The following is a 19,511-nucleotide window of genomic DNA, read 5'->3' on the forward strand; positions in this document are numbered from 1 at the left end:
AATATGTAAGCTGATTGGTGACTATGTTAAGGTATTATAATTGGTGTCTCGTCCGTCTCATCTGCTAGGAAATGTCAATATTCTTGTAGACAGGATTGTTTATAAAATATTATATATAGCACTTCATGCAAATTAGACATCTAGGAATATGTTTTTACCTTTTGGAGATGTTTTAAATTTTAAAAAATAGCAATTCGAGAGCACATCATTGTGGGGAAAAAATACAAGTGGTATATAGGGTAAAAGGTGAAAGTTTCCATTTTCATTAATCCTTTAATGATAGCAAACTGTGATGGCAATGCTACGTTCATGTTAACCTCGAGCGCCCGTCCCCCAGATCCAGTGCTGCAGGCATCTTTGCAACGCTCCCTGATCAGTTTAGGACCAATGAAATACGGCTCTCATGCTACCCCTGGTAATAATAATGATGATGATGCCAATCCTATAGACTTCCACAAAGCCTCAGTTTACAGAGTACTCTCATATACAATACTAGCTTATTTTTTTTTAATTTTTTTTAACATTTTATTCATTTTTGAGACAGAGAGAGAGAGAGAGAGCATGAACGGGGGAGGGTCAGAAAGAGGGAGACACAGAATCTGAAACGGGCTCCAGGCTCTGAGCTGTCAGCACAGAGCCCGACGCGGGGCTCGAACTCACGGACCGTGAGATCATGACCTGAGCCGAAGTCGGACGTTCAACCGACTGAGCCACCCAGGCGCCCCGATACTAGCTCATTTCTTAATGTGGGGTAGGGCGAACGGGTTTGAAGCCAGATCCAAGTAAAGATAAAAAGAAGCAGAAAATGCTATACTCCCAAGGATCTAACACTGTCTACCAGTGGCCTGGGCTTGCTCTCAACCAGCAGTGTAATAAAGATGTTTACACGCTGATGCCTCAAATACTTATATAACGTAACGGAACGATGCAAAATTTTCAAGTCATGGTAACGCATCTATAGACTGTTCCCGATGTGCTTAGAAATACATAATGGATAAACTGAAGCACAGAGAAGTACCAGTTTACACCATGGATGCATGAGAGGCTGTGACTGAGAACACTCACAGCCCCTCAATGCTAATCTAGAGCACAGAAGAGAGTTCACCAGCTCCCCATGTGCCCCAAGCTTGGTCCTTCTCTTTGTGCTCAGGAGCTAAGCCCTGCAGCCAGGGTGATGGAACAGAACCCGTTCCCCTGGCCTGCCTCATACAGAAAGAAGCTGGCCAGTCCTGAGAACTCCCCTTGCAGGGCTACCTCATCAATTCTATTTGTGCCAGGGAAGAACTCCAGAGTCTTCTCTGGTGTGGGCCCAGCTCCTGGCCACCCCTGGAGCCTGTAGAAAAGGTCTCTTATTGGAATGAGAGGAATTTGCATAAGGTTGCGGGGGAGGGGGCTCCCAGTACACAAGTTGCTCTTGAGCACCGAGCAGCCAAGTGAGAAGGACAGAGGGAGGGCAGATGGGGCAGGGGAAGTCACTAAATAGTCTCATCTTCAGAGCCCTGTTTCCTGCTTATTCTTGCTGCACTTGTCTAAGCACAACTCCTCATGTCGTTGCCCCGATGCCTCTGAGCCAGGACCACGAGCACACCTGCTTTCCAGCAGAGCCTTTGTCCCAGCCGTGTCTGCCCCACTTCAGCTTTTCCTCTGCATCGCAGCTGAGCTGTGACCTCACCAAGGAAGCCTCCCTAGTCTCCTGCGTCCCGACCTGGGTCCGCAGCCCCTGAGTCGGTCCTGACCATAACCTCTACCATGCGTAGCTGAACCGGTTGACCAGTGTATAAACTCCTCGAAGGCAGGGGCTGAGTCTTTTCGCCCCTATGCCCCTGCCCCTGGCACAGAGCTGATAGAGCGTAACCCTTCACTACATGTGTTTGGGAGAATGAGCAGGGAACGGACTTAATTTTTCATTTGTGGCCAAAACCTAATTGGTGGCATCAATTAAATTTAGAAAACTAAGCAGTAGAAGTGAAAAATCGTTTCTGATAGGAGACCTTTGTAAATATTTCCTCAGCATCTAAATATGAGCCTGGATAGCAATCTTCATTTTTCCACTTCTCTACCACCATATAGTAAAACTTTAAAGTTTTTACATTTTACTTAAAATGTTAAAAGTTAAAATGACTGAAGTTTGCCACTGAATTTGGTTAAGTAATTAACAATGGAACACTAAATATAATTCAGCTTTTTATACACTCATATACATAATCATGCCACTTAGAGAATTTTAAATGTAAAGAACAGTGTGACTCTTTCTGATTTATCTATGTAATAGTCAGTTATTTCCCAGTTTCTGCTCTACCTGCGCTGTTTTTGAGATATCAAATCAGTGGGTTTGCATTTCTGATAATCCAAAGTTCCTAGTTTCCCTGGGGCTCCACTATCCATGCAACAAATAACATTCACTTCTTCCCAAACTATGTGGATTTTTTTTTTAAGTTTATTTATTTTGAGAGCAAGATCACTGGGTGGGGGACAGGCAGAGAGAGAGGGAGAGAGAGAATCCCAAGCAGGCTCCGCACTGCCAGTGTGGAGCTTGATGTGGGGCTCAAACCCATGAACCGTGAGATCGTGACCTGCGCTGAAACCAAGAGTCAGACGCTTAACCAACTGAGCCACCCAGGCGCCCCCATGTGGATGTTTTCATATAACTATAACTCCCTCTCCTTGGAGATACAGCACTGACATTCTAGAGGCAGGGCGCTGGAGCATCCCCAGGTCTGTGTCAGGGAAAGCGGAAGTTTCTCAGAGAAAACCCACATTCCGTGGGGCCCCCCGACGTACTTTAGCCTGTGGTGGAAACTAGTCTGGTAACTGTGGGGGGCTGAGCACAGAGCAGAGAGAATGCAACCAAAGCCCGGGCCCAGAGCTGGGGGCTCACGGCAGGGTCCGCAGACCCCAGTACCACATCCTAACTGGGCAGGAGCCGCCATTCCCCATAGGTACCACCGGCACACCTGGTGACCAGGATGGGGCCAGGCATCTGAGCCATGACAAGACGTGACTCTCACCTCCACCGGCCTCCTGGGGGCCAGGAAAACTCCTTCCTGTACCCAGAAGCCCTGGAAAGGAGGAGACGGAGGTGAGACTGAATACACAGAAGGGAAGAAGTCCCTGAAGACTGAGGTTTTGAATTAGCTGAATGCTTGTTCCCACAGAAACTCCTTCAAGCCCAGAAGGGCTGATTCTTTTTTTTTTTTTTTTTTTTTCATTTTATTTACTTATTTTGAGAGAGAGGGAGAGAGTGAACAGGGGACGGGCAAAGAGAGAGGGAGAGAGAGAGAATCCCAACCAGTATCCTTGCTGTCAGCACAGAGCCTGATGTGGGGCTTGAACTCCCGAACCGCACGATCACAACCCCAGCCAAAATCGAGAGTCGGTGTTTAACTGATTGAGCCACCCAGGCACCTGGAAGGGCTCATTCTACTTGCTTGGCACCTCTTAGTCCTCCCTACCCAGGCAGCAGGAATAAGGACTCCAGAGCAGTGTGAGGTCAGTGACAACATAACGTGACCTTTTGTTCCCCACACGCCTGACCGATTTCAACCCGCTGTGTTATCAAGCATCTTTTTGGAAAACTTTAGTTAAGCAATGAGGAAAACAAATACAAAACGGTATTATTTTTTCACGGGTGAGGTTGTCTACGAGACATCAAAACATTGCCAGGAGGGTCCACTAACTTGCCAGCAGCCTGTACCAATGGAAAGTCACTCTCCTTCAAGGTCTGGCAGGGGTGTCCCTTCTTCCTAAGGAGCCTTCGCCAGCCTCTCTGTCTGAAATGCCCTGCTTGAATCTGTAGCTCTCAGTTTACGTCCGGTGGTACGTCTCACCTCCCGTGTGATTTTTGCTGTGAAGTCTTTGCTCTGCCTCTCCCAGAGTCATACTCAAGGTGCACCAGATAAGCGAATGAACATTAGTAAGTTGCCCCTTGGTAAGATAACTGAAGGCTTCATCTTTTCAGCCCCTGGATGATAATGCCATTTGCTCTAAGAATAGAGTCTCTCTTCAAGTCAAGTTTCTCTTTAAGGATCTCTGAATGTTTAATAAGAGGCCGTCATAAATTAATAAAAATCCAGGTGTTTTCCAACTATGGTGAGAAAAAGGCATCCTAACCAAGTAAGCCCTTGTGGGGTCTGTGCATCCTGGCAACCAAAGATCAAGGTACATGAATTTCTAATGCACTTAGAAGAGCATTAAGGCAATGGCAATTCTGTTCGTGTCAGCGAAGGATACCTGTTATTTAAATGGCTTTTTTCCCACGTTCGCTCAATAGACTACCATGCAGCGATATACCCACAACCTAGCAATGGAAAATTCAGGACAAGACCCGACTAATTCCATTAGGTAATCGGACCACGAAACAGGTTTCAAGATCCCTGCTTCTGGAACCTTCGCAAACAGGGAGGCTGGAACGTACCCGCGGGGTTTCCGATTGGGTCCTCCGAGCCACCATTAGCAACAGCTGTTGTTGAAGCGCACTGACCGCGGGGTCCCCGGAAGAAGGGTCCTGACTCTCAGAAGTCGTGGTACTGGAGGAGCTGATCTGTATGTCTCTGAGGAGGGGCAAAAGAAAAGCTCTGGTCACCTGGACGTGTGGAAGTCATCTGTTATTATACCCGAACACGAGGACACCAGGGGTCCCCAGGGCAGGTAGCCAATAAGCCTTTACAACCTTTACAGATTTGCATGCACAGTTCAGGGCTGGGATTTTGTATATGCAATGCTCTCTTCGGGCAGAAGGGCAATCATCTTGCACACATGCAAATTACTCAGGCTGTCCAGATCTGCTGCGTGCCATGGGGTAGGCAGGTAGATGCCTGGTGTTCTAAGAGATGCCAACCTTAATTTTCTACGTATCCGATGGATGGGCAGGGGGTAGCAATAGTTTCTGCCTTCATATTTTGTGAAAACAGTAAGTGGCGGTCTGGATAATTCCAAAGACAGCAATCAGGAAGGAACACGGACAACCTGCCATCTCTGCTACCTCCTCCACCCCCTAACACGCTCCGCATCCCTTCGCCTCCCACCCCACCCAGAGCAAAGAAAGTGCGCGTCAGGTGCAAGAAATGCCTCCGTAATTGGAAAAGAGGACACTACTAGAATAGCTATAATCTACATTAAAGAGTCTTATCGTCTTTAATCACGTCTGGGTTGACAAGACGTAAATTTAAAGAAGTCTTTCGTAAATCTCAAGCCTGGCATCTTTCCTTTGGCTCAGAAAGCACAAACTGGGACGTATTTTTCCATCCGCTTTTCTAGCAGGGTGCCGAAAACTGAGGAGACAATGCTGACTGCCCACCCCACAGTCATTTCTGACGGAATTCCTGCTCACAGAGCTCCATTTATTCACTCATCCAAGACCATGGCTTCAGAAGAGAGACCGGGTCCCTCCCTAGCCCCAGGGGTAATACACCGATCACTGAAACCCCATTCACCCCAGTCAGTGCCTTGCTTTGGGAAGGAAGAAGGAAGAACACATTCTATTTTTATATATATACTTTTTTTTAAGTTTTAAAATTTATTAATTATTTTGAGAGAGAGATAAGGTGAAAGTACACAGGAAGGGCAGAGACAGGGAGAGAGAGAGAGAGAGAGAATCCCCAAGTAGGCTCTGCCCTGACAGGGGGGCGATGTCGGGCAAACTCATAAACTGTGAGATCGTGACCTGAGCCGAAATCACAAGTCAGACGCTTAACCGACTGGGCCACCCAGGCGCCCCAAGAACATATTCTCAGAGGCTACCGTGGAGCAAAGGGGACACGGGGCTGAGGGTATCAGGGAACTCGGCACAAGTTTCTCTACTTCTTAAAAGGTAACAAGAAAACTTTGGGGCTGCAGCAGCCAAAGCGTCATCACGGGGGATGAGCCTGAGGACAGCAAAGCTGAGAGATGGAAAGAAACTCGTTTCTCGATGATGACATCGAATCACTGCACTGACCAAACCTGCACTGATCAGGACTTTGGACTTCCTGTCTAATCCGCTGTGATTTGGGGTCTTATGGAACTTGCGGCCCAAACTGCCTCAAGAACGCAGACGCTGCACTAACGTGATGCCTTTCAGATTTCTAGCCTCACATTTCATTATAAACTCTCTGGCGAGTTTGTGGGCCCTTCTTTTCCCTTAGTAGTCCCTACTACTGCATTCATAAACACATAAATACTTATTCTATCGGAAGAGCATTTAAAATAGTTCCACCAAGGGCGCCTGGGTGGCTCAGTCAGTTAAGTGTCTGACTCTTGATTTCAGCTCAGGTCATGATCTCATGGTTCGTGAGTTCGAGACAGCTGACAGTGTGGAGCCTGCTTGGGATTCTCTCCCTCTCTCTCTGCTTCTCTCCTGCTCATGCTCTCTCTCTCTCTCAAAATAAAGAACCTTATGGGGCGCCTGGGTGGCTCAGTCGGTTAAGCGTCCGACTTTGGCTCAGGTCATGATCTCACAGTCTGTGATTTCGAGCCCCACGTCAGGCTCTGTGCTGACAGCTCGGAGCCTGGAGCCTGCTTCCGATTCTGTGTCTCCCTCTCTCTCTGACCCTCCGCTGTTCATGCTCTGTCTCTCTCTGTCTCAAAAATAAATAAACATTAAAAAAAAATTTTAAAACAATAAAGAACCTTAAAAATATTTTAAAAATAAATAAAATAGTTCCACTGTACATACATACACGCACATCTCTCTACATTTTCAGACATCATTTATGACTACTTGGTGGTGCGTTCAGTAGAGGCACTCTGATAAAGAACCATTCAGGAAACGCCGTATGTTAAAGTCAGGAGTGAAGGAGCAAAGCGCGAAGTACATGGAGCTTCAAACTTAAAAATCCTATCCTTCCGTTATTTGGATGACTGTTGCACACACTGTGCTTGTGCTTCCTGTCTGGGGTAGTGCTGTAACATCTTTTAACTAACAGAAAAAAGAAAAAAAGCAGTTAGATTTATAAAGGCAACGTGCGCTCAGACTTTCTTGCTTCGTACAGAAACCACTGCGTCCTGTAATCGTGTTGTTGCATAGCCGAACGCAATAGGATCGAGAGTGCCTCGCTCGTACAAATTTGGGGAAGTCTAAATCTCAGCAAATGCAAGCAGACTCTGGCAAGTGCCAGAACTTCACAAAAATCAAAAGATTAATCTGATTGCGCTGTCAATAATGTAAGTGATGACTGTAAACAGGCAGGAGCCAGATGGACACGTGTGCTTCTTTGAGAAAATCTTAGAAAGTGAATAGCGCCCTCTATTGCCAACTGAAATGAACTAAGGACTGGCTGTTAGAGCCAGCCTCCCGTGGCTGCTGCTTCGTGCCAGGAAACATGATACAAAGGAAGGGTCAACACACCTCAGCTTAATATCTGCAGATTACTTAGCATGTTTCCGGCAGTAAAGTAATAATAACAATAAATAACATTTTTTTTTTTTTTTTATTGAAGCCATTTGAAAAATCTCATGTTAAAATCTAGGGTTTGGTTTTCTTTTCAAAAATCTTTTGGATAAGTTCTAGAATTAAGCGGAACGAGGCTTGGATTATTGCTCTACTAATTACTATCTGTGACTACAAGCCTTTGTCGTCCTATCTCCAATCCTCACCTAGAAAATAGGGAAGATATCTCCTGCACGGGGGTTGTGAGAATCAAATCAGACTAGATATGTAAACCACTAAATGGTGTCTCCCACGTATTAGACACTTAACCATACCTTATTTATTTCCTTCTATGGATATGGGACCCGACTTGTTTATTCTCATATGAAACAGCAACATGACCCCTATGCATTTCATACAAATAACATTACCTCCAATTGTTTCTGTTAGCATGAATGGGGGAAGAGTGTCTTGCCCTGAACTCACGCTCAATCCTCTTTATTTTATAAAAAAAACAGACTCCAACAGCTTATTAAGTTCCCCCTTCATTAACTTCTTTCATAAAAGTTGAGTATTCTAAACAAAGCATGATGATATTAAAAAAGATCCTTGTCCTAGCTTTATGACCGGTGTGGCCTCACCAGAAAACCTGTATCACACGTGTATACGGGCTTCTGATCTGGCCAGGAAGAGATGATTAAATGTTACAGTCGGCACTGCTCAACTGGAAGAGATTTCTCCCCTTGCTTAAATGTTGTTCTCTGGGGTCCTGATGTTGTAGTCATGATGGATGTGCACCAGCTTCCCGATCAAGAACCAAAGAGGCTGCGATGTCACAAAAATCACGGAGCGGACAGAAGTCTTCCTACCAGTCCTTAAAGAACGCCTGCTTACCTTCTGCTTCTTCTCAGACTTATTCTTCTACTCTTCTCAGACCATCCACTGCTTTTTGGCCCTTGTTTAACTGTGCACTGTGGGCTCTGCAATCATCTAAAACGTCTCTGTTTTCCTGACTTAAGGCCGGAGATTTCCCCTCACGTGAATAAACATAATGTGAAAAAAAAAAAAGCTGAGTTTTAAGAGATATTTCCTTCCCTGAAACAGCAATACTCCAAACCTGTAATAAAACTACACTCTGAACTATCAGAGGACAACACCTGCAGGTCTGGTCTTGATCACCTTCTCTCTGGTTAATCGCTGGCACATTAGTTTGGTTCAGGGTGATGGAGTCGCTGAATTGACTTAAATTAGATTGGGCTCAGGACAGTAACAGAAAGAGTGGCTGGTGACAGAAACCACCAAAGAAGCAACCGCTAGGAGGATATAAAGGTGGAGCAGGGGCTAGGTGCTAGTCTGGGCCAGAATGGTGACTCTTGTATGGGCAGAGCCAAGTCTCAGATTGATGGGGACAACATTCCACCACATTGCACTCCCCGGCTTTCATTCGTGTAGACTCTGCAAAGCAACAAATAATGAAAATACATGTGCTCCTTCTACATTTTCCCATCACCATGGAAAAAAAGAATTCCTGAAATTCTTCGTCTTCCCTGGATCTCAAAATTATGGCCCACCCTCTAGAGAAAGAGGACCCTTCTCTCTGCCGGTCCTTCTTGTTCTTCAGACCTCCCCCCCGGGGGACACATGGGAACAAGTCACCCAGAGGGGCAGCCTGAAAATGGAACTCACAGCCAAGCAACGTGCTTGGTATGTAGGATAATTAGATAAATCAGCCTTGTTTTAAAAACGATAACCTTTATCTGGAACTTTAACGGGGAATCTAGATTGAGAGTCTGCAAACAGCTCTCACAGGACAGGAAAATCCATCTGTGCACGTGAGCAAAAGGAGGGAGACAGGGCCTCCGGCACGGCGTCTACTGCCACCGTGTGGCAGTTGGGGCTATGGCCACCAAAACAGGGTGGCAGGCCTTCCCAAGGAGTCAGAGAAGGTGCCTCGGAATAGAAGTCTCTAGAATCAACCTCCTAACCCTTCCATCTTTATGACTCTGTGCCTGGATGAAAACTTCATCTCTCTCTCGAGTGTCCAGAAAAGCAAAACAAGGACCAGAGTGGAAGGATCAGAGATAAGAACTAAAAAACAAAAGACGGAGGGACAGAAATTTGGAAATGGCAGAAACTCTTCAGAGTTTGAAACTCTGGATGCTTTTGTGCTTCCTCCAGATCACTTCCACCTGTATGTGATCAAAGGCACCTAGATCCCCCCAAAGTTTGTTTGTTTTATTTAAAGCAGTACACACATAACTCTCCACTATACAAGTCAACATAGTAATGCAGCTATATGCAAACTCTCAAAGATTTATAGTTAGAATTGACATTTTCAACTTGTGCTTGAATGGAACATAGCACTGAGCATATCCAACATTGGGGGAACTCACATTTTTCTCCACGTTTTGAAGACCTAATTGACTAACTTCAATGCCTGATACTCCAGCTCCTCAGCTTTTCCAAACCAGGGATCAATATTTCTTCTGACTAATGTAAAACAGAGGGTTCTAAAAGAGATAATTCTTTTGTGCAACTTTCTGCTCCTTGCCTTCTTTGGGAACCAGGTACATTCATTGCGGCTTGAAAGGGCTTTCCTCAGAATTGATCCCAATGAGTAAGGGAAGTTTTACTGAGGTAAGGGTCAGAAAGGCTGGTAATATCAACAGAAAAGAGTTCTGAAGAAGCAAGAAAGACTAAGCACAGAGCTTTGATCCACCTTTGAAGCAAAGTACTCACTGGGTTTAGAGATTCAGCAGCATCCAAAAATACACCTAGTTTATAAACAGAATAATATCTGCTTTGATATGTACTACAATGATTCATAAGCAAATAAAAGCCAGATATAAGTGAATCCAGATAAATCAGCACACTATTACCCAAACTACTCTACTCTTTCAATTAAAAACAAGTTGAAGTACAAAAAGGCCCCCGGGGACACCTGGGTGGCTCAGTGCGTTAAGTGTCTGACTTCGGCTCAGGTCATGATCTCACGGTCCGTGAGTTCGAACCCCGCATCGGGTTCTGTGCTCCAGCCCTGGGCCTGGAGCCTGCTTCGGATTCTGGGTCTCCCTCTCTCTCTGCCTCTCCCCCACTCATGCTCTGTCTCTGTCTCAAAAATAAACATTAAAAACAATTTTTTTAATAAAAAAAAATCCCCCAATAAACATCCTATAAACTAGTATGCTCTAGAATGAGTCTTCCATTCAGTGGACTACTATGCCTACTTTTTGAGTAACAGAGACTCAAAATGAAAGACTCAAAATGTCTTTCCATCAGATTTCACTGGACACCGGACAATATGCATTTTGCACGCATTTTCATCCGACTGCTTCTGACACTGGAAAAGCTAGATTAATACTGAAACACGGTGGTAGATCTTTCACAGAAGAAAGCTCTGCTATGTTACTTGGAAGAATTTATAGACAAAAGAAATGTAAATCTTTGCTGAACAAAGAAAAGAACCTATCAAGCTTTACTTGCAAGATCTACAGAGGAAATTTAAAAAGTTCAGTCTGCAATGAACCTTTGAGACACAAGACACACTTCAACTTCCTAAGCAGAGAGCCTACATCAACTTTGATTTTCTGGGCAGACTCGTAACTACATCTTTCTAGGTAGATTAGCTCATTTTAGGCTCTGAGCTACTGAATCAGTCCTAGGTGCTGGGTAATGAATTTGTTCTCTGAAAGTTTTTTAATTAGCAATTCTAAATGCTACAATTCAAGCCAGAGTTCCCTCATCCTAGTATCTGGGGAGAGCAGGGCTATGTTAGAGAGTCTTACCAAAGGTACCTGCTTTACGGACAGCTATTGTACAACCGGAAAATGCTGCTTACATTTCTTTGGCAGTTAATGAGAAATGGGCTAGTTCCCACAATGACAGTGGGGCCAAGGAGGGAAATTTGTTTCCTCTCCTGGTTTCCTCCAGGAATCCCCCAAAGAGACATGGAAATTACACCACAAACAATTCCCTATTCATGCTTGGGAGTCGGGATATAAAACTGTCACGTGGCAACTGGACTTAACAATGGCAGAGAGGAATGGCTTTCTTGCCAATAATAAGGATCCATGGTTTAATGGCCTAGTTGGAGGCAATCCCAGCCACTGAAGTTGCCTTACAGGGAAAAAGCTGCTTTTCCCATATCTTCCATGGCTGAATGGCTTAGCAACAGTCCTAACTAGGAATCCTTCCAAGTTCAAAACCAAAGTTTATATTCACTGTAGTGAGAACTCAACATTTAATGGCATTAAAAGCCAAGGATACAATATTAAAGTACCTATTCTAAAATTACCACAGAGGCCAAAATGTTGGAACACAACAGGTTGACAGAGAGCATACAAAGTACTTAGCCGCCTTCAAAATCTCATAAAGTAACTCATAAAAGCACTGGAGGGAAGGCCTCCACCTAGGTAAAGTCAGGATGCTTTGCCCTATCAGGCCACAGTGAAGTGTAGCCCCTGGCCCCACTGCTTCTGTTTGCAGATAATAACAATACCCTTGTGGCAGGTACTGTCCTAAGTGCTATATATGCCTGTTACGTTTAACTTTTAAAGCCACCTGGTGAATTAATCACTATGTCATTTCTATTTATGGATTAGTAAATGGATACTTAAGATGGTTAAGCAAGTTGTTCAATGTCAACATGGACCAAAAAGTCCATGTGAGTGTTGGAACTGAAGCCTGGATCAGCCTAAGACTGACACTCGTGTGCAGGCTACTCAGTACTAAACCCGATGCCCCATTACAGCCGCATCCATGTGGACACAGAGAACTATGTAGTCGTGAATGAGTAGAACACAAGACAGGAACATCTAATGTCAGCTGCAATCTCTGATTTCTGTGTCCAGAGGTTTGAATAGTCATTCTGCAGGGTTGCATTTTATGTATGTATGTATGTATGTATGTATGTATGTATTTATTTATCTATTTATTTATTTCAGTTTGGGGGCTTTTTTGGGTCCATTTCCCCACTTACGAGAAGGAAAAGGTAATCAAATCTGTAATCAAATGACCAGGCAAACTGCTAGGGTTTCCGGCTCTTTCACTCCAAGCGCCACAGGGTGAGGGAGTTTGTGCTGATGTTGTCTTGATGATCCCACGTTCACCGGATTGCTTCTGTCTACAAATAGGTCGAATTGCTCCTGCTGCTACAGGAAGAACACAGCGCGAACTCCTCGACCAGGCTTCACGGCCCCCGTGACTTGACTCCGCTTCTCCTATTCAGCTTGTCACCTGCTCTCGCTGAATGCCCAGCTGGTCTGAGCACTGTCCGAACTCCAGCTGGGCTCTCTGTGTCACTTCCAATGATCCGACTTGATTCAATTCAGAATTTACTTAACATCTATCTACAGAGGGCTAAGTGAGGGCTCTAAAGGCACTGGTCGGAGGCACTTTTCTCTAGACAAGTACAGTCTAGGGGGGACGGGAGTCCTACACAAGTAAATGAGGTACCAGGGAGAATGTGATAAGCCCCCCTCTGACATGGAGCAGCGGATTCATTTGCACAGAAGGGATTGATAAGATAAAGAAGTACAGAGAGGCAGATCGCAATTTGTGCTCTGAGAGGTGATTATTCCAAAGGGTGGGACTGAATGGAGGAGGGCAATTGAGGTAAAGAAGGACAGACACTTAGAGAGGAAGGGCTGAAGGTTGGCCAGCGTGGGCTTCGCAGAGAGGAGGGATGAGGGGCAGGGCTGCGCAGGGGTGTGGGGGAGCAGGCTCAGTGCACACCTGCCCGGGCGGTGGGGACCACGTAAGGGCATCTCTGTAAGGCATGTGTTTGCAGGCAGGGCTGCTCCACAGGAGGTCTCGGGGTGTGGGGTGAAGGCCCGGGCTTCAGAGCAGGACTGGACAACCAGTAGTCCACAGGCCACAGTAACCACGCACGTGTCATCTGTAGCCTGTGGTATTTCAAACCAATTCAAACTGGCGACATTAAACAAAAGAGAACTTTACAAATAAATGTGGATTTTTAGCTCCTTGTGGAAAGTACCGGAAAATCCAGTCGGGCCGGGCTTCCTGAGTTGGCCTAAGTAGATAAATGCCCTCCAGTGGCCTGTGGGAGCCGCCACTCCTAACATGTGACACTGGCCTGCTTCCCCCGTCTACACTACCTGCCTGGGAGCCACGGGGCTCTGAGTCTGTGGCCCCTGTTGAGGCAGAAGACCAGGGACGAAGACCCAGGTGCCCTGAGCCCACTTGCTAGCCACTGAAGGTTGAGCATGTTTCTCAGTCTTATTTCCTTTTCTGTGAAATGGAGCAAATCTCACATGTCATGTTGACAACTGGACAACTGATGACTTAGCAGAGTGCTTCGCACACAATACATATTTAACAAGTGGTGGCAGCCATGACCAGAATTATTACAGGGAAGTGATCCCTTTGGGGCCTGGAACTGCCATCATGTTGCTTCCCACAGAAAGCCTGCAGGTGTGTTGGAACACAGGTGCAAGGCGTTACCCGGCCCTTCCAAGTTTGCAAAATCCTGACCTGCTGGCCGTGTACTTGATCAGCTGCCTTCTGCTCTGGTATCATACTTTTTTTTTTTTCAGTTGTTTTTTTTTAATGTTTTTGTAACTTAGTTTTGAGACAGACGGGGAGGGGGGGTGAGAGCAGGGGAGGGACAGAGAAAGAGAGGACACAGAATCCGAAGCAGGCTCCAGGCTCTGAGCTGTCAGCACGAAGCCCGATGTGGGGCTCAACCCCGCAAACCATCTGTAAGATCATGACCTGAGCCAAAGTTGGACGCTTAACCGACTGAGCCACCCAGGCGCCCCTGCTCTGGTATCATTCTTTACATTAGAGACAGACGACACTCGCCCTCGTGCACATCCCAACACACAGTAGTCTGTTAACATAGGGACTAAAATATTTCAGTTGAACCTGCTTGCTTTTATCCTATTTACAGAAGTTTTCCCTTCATACCATCAATTCAAAGATACCCAAATCATCACTACATCACGAACTTCCATGAAAGCCAAGGCTTATTACGAAAGCAAAGAAATGAGTCTCCCATGATGGATGGCATAGCTTCCACTGTCCCCAAGTCTGGGGAGGACTGTGAGACTGTTTGAATATCCAGCATAAGCCTGTCAGAGAGCAGTTTAAGTCCAGAAGATCACGGGACTCTGCACAGCACTCAGCCGTTTTTCCTGAGCATGAGTTGAACAGATGGCAGCCCCTTCTCCACTTTTCTAGAACAGCCGAGGGAGCCGCTTCAACGCTATAATTTTGCTAAGTGAAGCGACTTGAGTTTTGTTCTCATGCATTAAACAGGGAGCACTGTACATCCCTTATGCCCAAACGGGCCATTGAATTGCCATAACACCCCGTAACAAAGTCCCTTCTGAACAACTAACTTATTTCAAAGCACAGGCAGTGTAGAGAACATGGATATTCTCAAGCAACGGTCTGTACATGTGAGAGCAAACATGTATCCTATTCCATTTTATCTGTGAAGCACAAGAAGATATGCATGGCTATGTGCCATTCTTTCGTAGAGCTCTTAAAACCAATTCCCTGCCAAATTACCTTGGGGATAGGGCAGGTGGTCGAAGACTTAGAACTTAGCATGGGAGGTGGTGGGCCAAGAGCTCTCCATTGGCATGTTTGCACACAAGAAATGTTAGTGATGACCAGGGAAATAATATCAAGCTTTTCTTGAAGGGGAACGCTGTTTTTACAAAACTTGATCATTATTCTCCTTAGAGAAGCTCAGTAATTAGTTTAATCGAATGACTTTTACCAGAAACAGAGACTCCTCGGGGGTCATCTGTTGATTTTTGCTGCCCCGCCTCCATCCACCCTGCTCCAAATTTACCTCTAAAGAGCCACCCCCAGCCTTTCTCAGAGGGAACCTATGATTGCAGCTCTATACATGATCGTAGAGCTAAGCCAAGTACTTGCCTTGGTGACTGGGCTCAGGGAACGTGGCCCAGTCAGGACCAAATCCGACTCAATGAGACTCTTATATTGGGGTTTATGGGAGAGAAGCATGTTGTCCTTGCTGGACTCGATTGAGAGAAGACATAAGGCCCGGGGCTACTACAGGCATCTTCTGACCACCAGAGTTCAGTATTTGAGAGGGGTGTCAAAAAGCAGGAACAGGAGAGAGATGGAGAAGGAGAAACCATACCCCTGAAGACGTCTGCAAGATGTCTCAGTTACATGACCACAAATTCCCACGGTGAGGAGGCCTTTTGACTCGGATTCTCTCAGGTGTAGCAGGAAGGGGGTCTAACTGTTGTATGTAGCCAAAAAGGCAGTGCTCGGGAAGGACTGACCTGAGGCTGTCCAAGGGCTTCTCGGGGGCGCTCAGCACACACACATTCAGCAGCCCTAGCAACCACACCTGGCCGGAAGCTCTCTCGCTCTGAGTCAGTGCCCTGTGGCACACCGAAGCCTTGACAGCTCTGGAAATAGAGGGCAGGTTATACAATAAAGAGCTCTAACCTGGAGGGGAAATGCAGGGGAGATGAAAGAAAGCAAGACTTGTGGGAAATTTAATAAAGAGAGGGCAATGAATGGGGAAAAGTCGAGTGAGTTAGCGGGTGGCTCTGCATGAGGCAAAACCTAAGGAGGAGGAGCCTACTGGAACCCTGGCAGGCATTCCTCTCTGGTTCTTATTTGCACACTGTACACTTTTAACTTTTTCAGGCTCTGGATACGCGACTTTATTCTAACGGGCGTTACCGGCAAAGGCAATCAAAGCCTTTACGGAGCGGGAAAGTAAAGCACATTTGCCCAGGAAAATAAAAATAAGAAAGTCTTGTAGCTTTATTTTGGGATAAAATAAGGGGCTTGTAATTGTTTTAAATTTAGTTTAAAAACACTACAGCTTGCAACTGAGGCCTGCAGAATAATGTGGCAGCTTTCCATGCTGTGTTCACGCAGAACTGAGTATGTGGTCTGAGGGACCTGCCATCTTAGATGCCTATGTCCATCAAGCCACTGTAACGAATGTCCTGGAGGCTGGGGCTGAGGTGAGTGCATCAAACCTCCCTCTTCTCCTGGGCCTCCATTTGCACGGGGACTTTGTGTGTCTTTTGGCTAGAGAAGAATTTTGTTTTCCAGGCTTTTTGGTTTTTTGGGTTTTTGTTTGCTTTTTTTTTTTGAATTTTAGAGAGAAAGAGAGAGAGCACACAAACTGGGGGGAGAGAGGGAGAGGGAAAGGGAGAGAGAATCTTCAGCAGACTCCACACTTAGTGCAGAGCCTGATGTGGGGCTCGATCCAAGACTCTGAGATCATGACCTGAGCCAAAATCAAGTCCAACCGGTTGAGCCACCCAGGCACCCTTCTGTCTATTTTGACCAGAACGTGGGCACCTGAGGGAGACAGAGGAAGAGTGGAAGGCCTGCCAGCGATGGAGAATATGCGTGCTTCCCTGCAGGAGTGACTCTGGATACAGCAGGCTGCTTCAGGGTGGGGGCCCAGTTGGGACAGCGTGGCCTGGGAGAGTCACCACCTACAGTACCCATCAACTCTGCCAGAATGGCTGACACCAGCATTCTTAAGCAGCAGTGGCAGCAATGAGGAAACAGCCTAAAAGGCTGGTACACAACAAAATTCCACCTGGAGACCAGACCGCAAGGACACAGACAGTCTTCCTTCGAGGCCCACGTGGGGCTCCTCCTTGGATTTCCCATGCCCACCTGTGCAGGAAACTTTGACCCTGGGAAGGAGCACTGAACCACAGGATCTGGAATTAAGGTTCCTATAACTCCCTTTGAACTCTCCAGGCGTGACGCCTAAGGCATTCTAATCACACCACAAAGGACTCCCATAAATCTTCAAATATACATGCAATTCTAAAGGAACGCACATGATGAATGTACTTCCCCACTAAGAGCAGACAACTGAGGTGTGTCCATGTGAATTATCCTCAAAGAATCTTGAAGTCCAGAATGAACAATGAATTCCGTCTGCCATTAGTAAGATTTACGGCTTGCCCATGAATCCGGGTATGTTCCGGATGCACAAGCTAATTCAATATCAAACTTAATTAACATCATCTAGAATATAATTTAGGAAGTTATTCAATACATATTGAAGGGAGGAAAATAAGAAAGATGTTTAGATTATCAATCTACAAAAGAGCTTGCTTCCATTACTGCAGGTGAGAACTAACTATATTTCTGGTCCATTCCTCAGGACAAATTTAAGAACAAGTTCTTGTGTTGCACCGTCGTCCTACCAGAAGGCAGCACTACTGTTTGCACAGGATTCCTCTCTATTGATATTTACATGTTACATTCATTTTTGGACGTGGCTACTGCAAAAATGGCTCAGTTTATTTTTTATTTTTCTGTGATATCAGATTTTCTTTTTCTCGCACACAAAACCCACATGCTTTGACACCTACAAACGGATTAACACATTCATTCTACACCAGGATCCTCACTTCATTTGCAGTCAGGCTAATTTACATGTCCCCCAGCAACACGACAGCTCCCAAACCAGAAACCAGACCTCCACTTACCGAGCACGAGAGAAACTGTCATAATTTGATGGCTGATGCTGTAAAGGGCCTTCTTTCTGATTTCCAGACTTTAAATAACAGGATCTAATTTCCCCTAGAAAATCATGAAATTTCAGCAAAGAATATTAGACAAGTATCGTATATGATCATTCCAGCTTATACATTTTTCAAGTCAGAAGGAACTCATTTTGGACTGTTTTAATAATAATTGTTGGTAATCTAGGCCCATTCTTTATATTTTCCCACAGAATGTGTAACTAAAAAAATCTTCTTGACATACCTCTCTAATAATATGCTGAGACAAGTTTGCCTCGGTTACCTATTACTTAATTGCTTTTGATCAATTAATTTGCACCATCTCTTAATTCACTTTTATATACATTTGACCCTTGGACAACTTAGGTGTTCGGGGCACCGACCACCCACACAGTTGGACGTCCACATATGACTCTAACTCCCTACTTAAAAACTCAACCACTAATTAACGGGGAAAGCCTTACCCATAACACAAAGTCAACTAACACACATTTTGAATGTGATATGTTTTATATACTGTATTCGTATAATAAAGTAAGCCTGAGGAAAGAAAATGCTATTAAGAAAGTCAAAAGGAAGAGAAAATACATTTCCAGTACTGCACCGTATTCATCCCAAAAAACCAAAAGAAACAAACAATCAAACAAAACCATGTATAAGGAGACCTGTGCAGTTCAAAGCTCTGTTGGGCAAGGGTCAACTGTTTTCAGTTCATCGTTTTGTCTATTTTCATCATGTGTCAGTATGATGAAACATACCAGGCCCATGTGTCTTTGTATCATGTGCTAAAAGAGGCTTATCAAGCATGTGGTTTTGTTTCGTGGAGGTCATGAGACCATCCCCACCTCAGAATTCGCAGATGAGCAGTGGCACAGAGCACTGCCTAGTGTGTCAGCCTAGTAATGAGATGGCAAGAGATGGAATTAATTTGCAGAGTTAAATTAGTCTGCTAAAGAGGTTCCGGGTATTGAGGTGTGAAAATCAGTTCACTTTGTAAATGGAAATGGTCTCTCTGCAGAACAGGTTTGAGGTGTACCTTCTTCAGGTAACACGGGAGCATAATTAACTGTGTTATAAGCAGCTGGAAGGTAGACTGAAGGACAGGACCTCAACTTGAAGTTTCCTCCCACCAAGAGATACATTTATAAGGAAGACCGCAGCCCCCCTGGAGGCTTTGATATAAGTGTTAATGTTGTTCTTTAAAGTGTAAAAGACTTCTTTGTCTGTCTGTAGATGCGAAAGCACTTCAGACCACAAAGGATTGATCTGTAGATAGGGTAACCATATTATTCATTATCCAAACCAGGATTCTTTTGAGAGTAAAATAACAAACATTAATTGATGTATAAAAAACATTAATTGATGTCTTAAGCCAAATACCCATCCTCAAAAAACAAGGGCCTATATCACTTATCTACAGAACTTTGAACTTGCCACTTAACATTACTTCCTTCCTCCTTCCCTTCCCTTTCCTTTCCTTCCTTTCTTTCTTCCCTCTCTTTCTCTCTTCCTTCCTTCTCTTCATTTTTTCTTTCTTTTTCTATTTTAAATCCTTTTTATGACAAGGCACTAAAAATATATATCAAGGTCAGATTTTCAACACACATCCAATAAATGTTTACTAGGCACTAGGCACTGCTTTCCTAAAG

The 19,511-nt window shown here is 45.1% G+C and overlaps 1 protein-coding gene across 1 annotated transcript in view; it reads right to left on the reverse strand.

Annotated features, from left to right (window-relative positions):
• The window catches only part of PCNX2 (pecanex 2), a 300,170-nt gene that overhangs the window by 234,218 nt on the left and 46,441 nt on the right, over nt 1-19,511 (reverse strand). Inside the window, exons 8-9 of the mRNA XM_078434220.2 lie at nt 17,827-17,920; nt 4,415-4,550 (exon numbers count right to left, since the gene is read on the reverse strand). Coding sequence (XP_078290346.1) covers nt 4,415-4,550; nt 17,827-17,920 — 230 coding nt within the window. The remainder of the gene's footprint in view (nt 1-4,414; nt 4,551-17,826; nt 17,921-19,511) is intronic.

Source organism: Panthera onca, chromosome D2 (assembly GCF_046562875.1).
Source record: "Panthera onca isolate mPanOnc1 chromosome D2, mPanOnc1 haplotype 2, whole genome shotgun sequence".
Classification (NCBI taxonomy): domain Eukaryota; kingdom Metazoa; phylum Chordata; class Mammalia; order Carnivora; family Felidae; genus Panthera; species Panthera onca.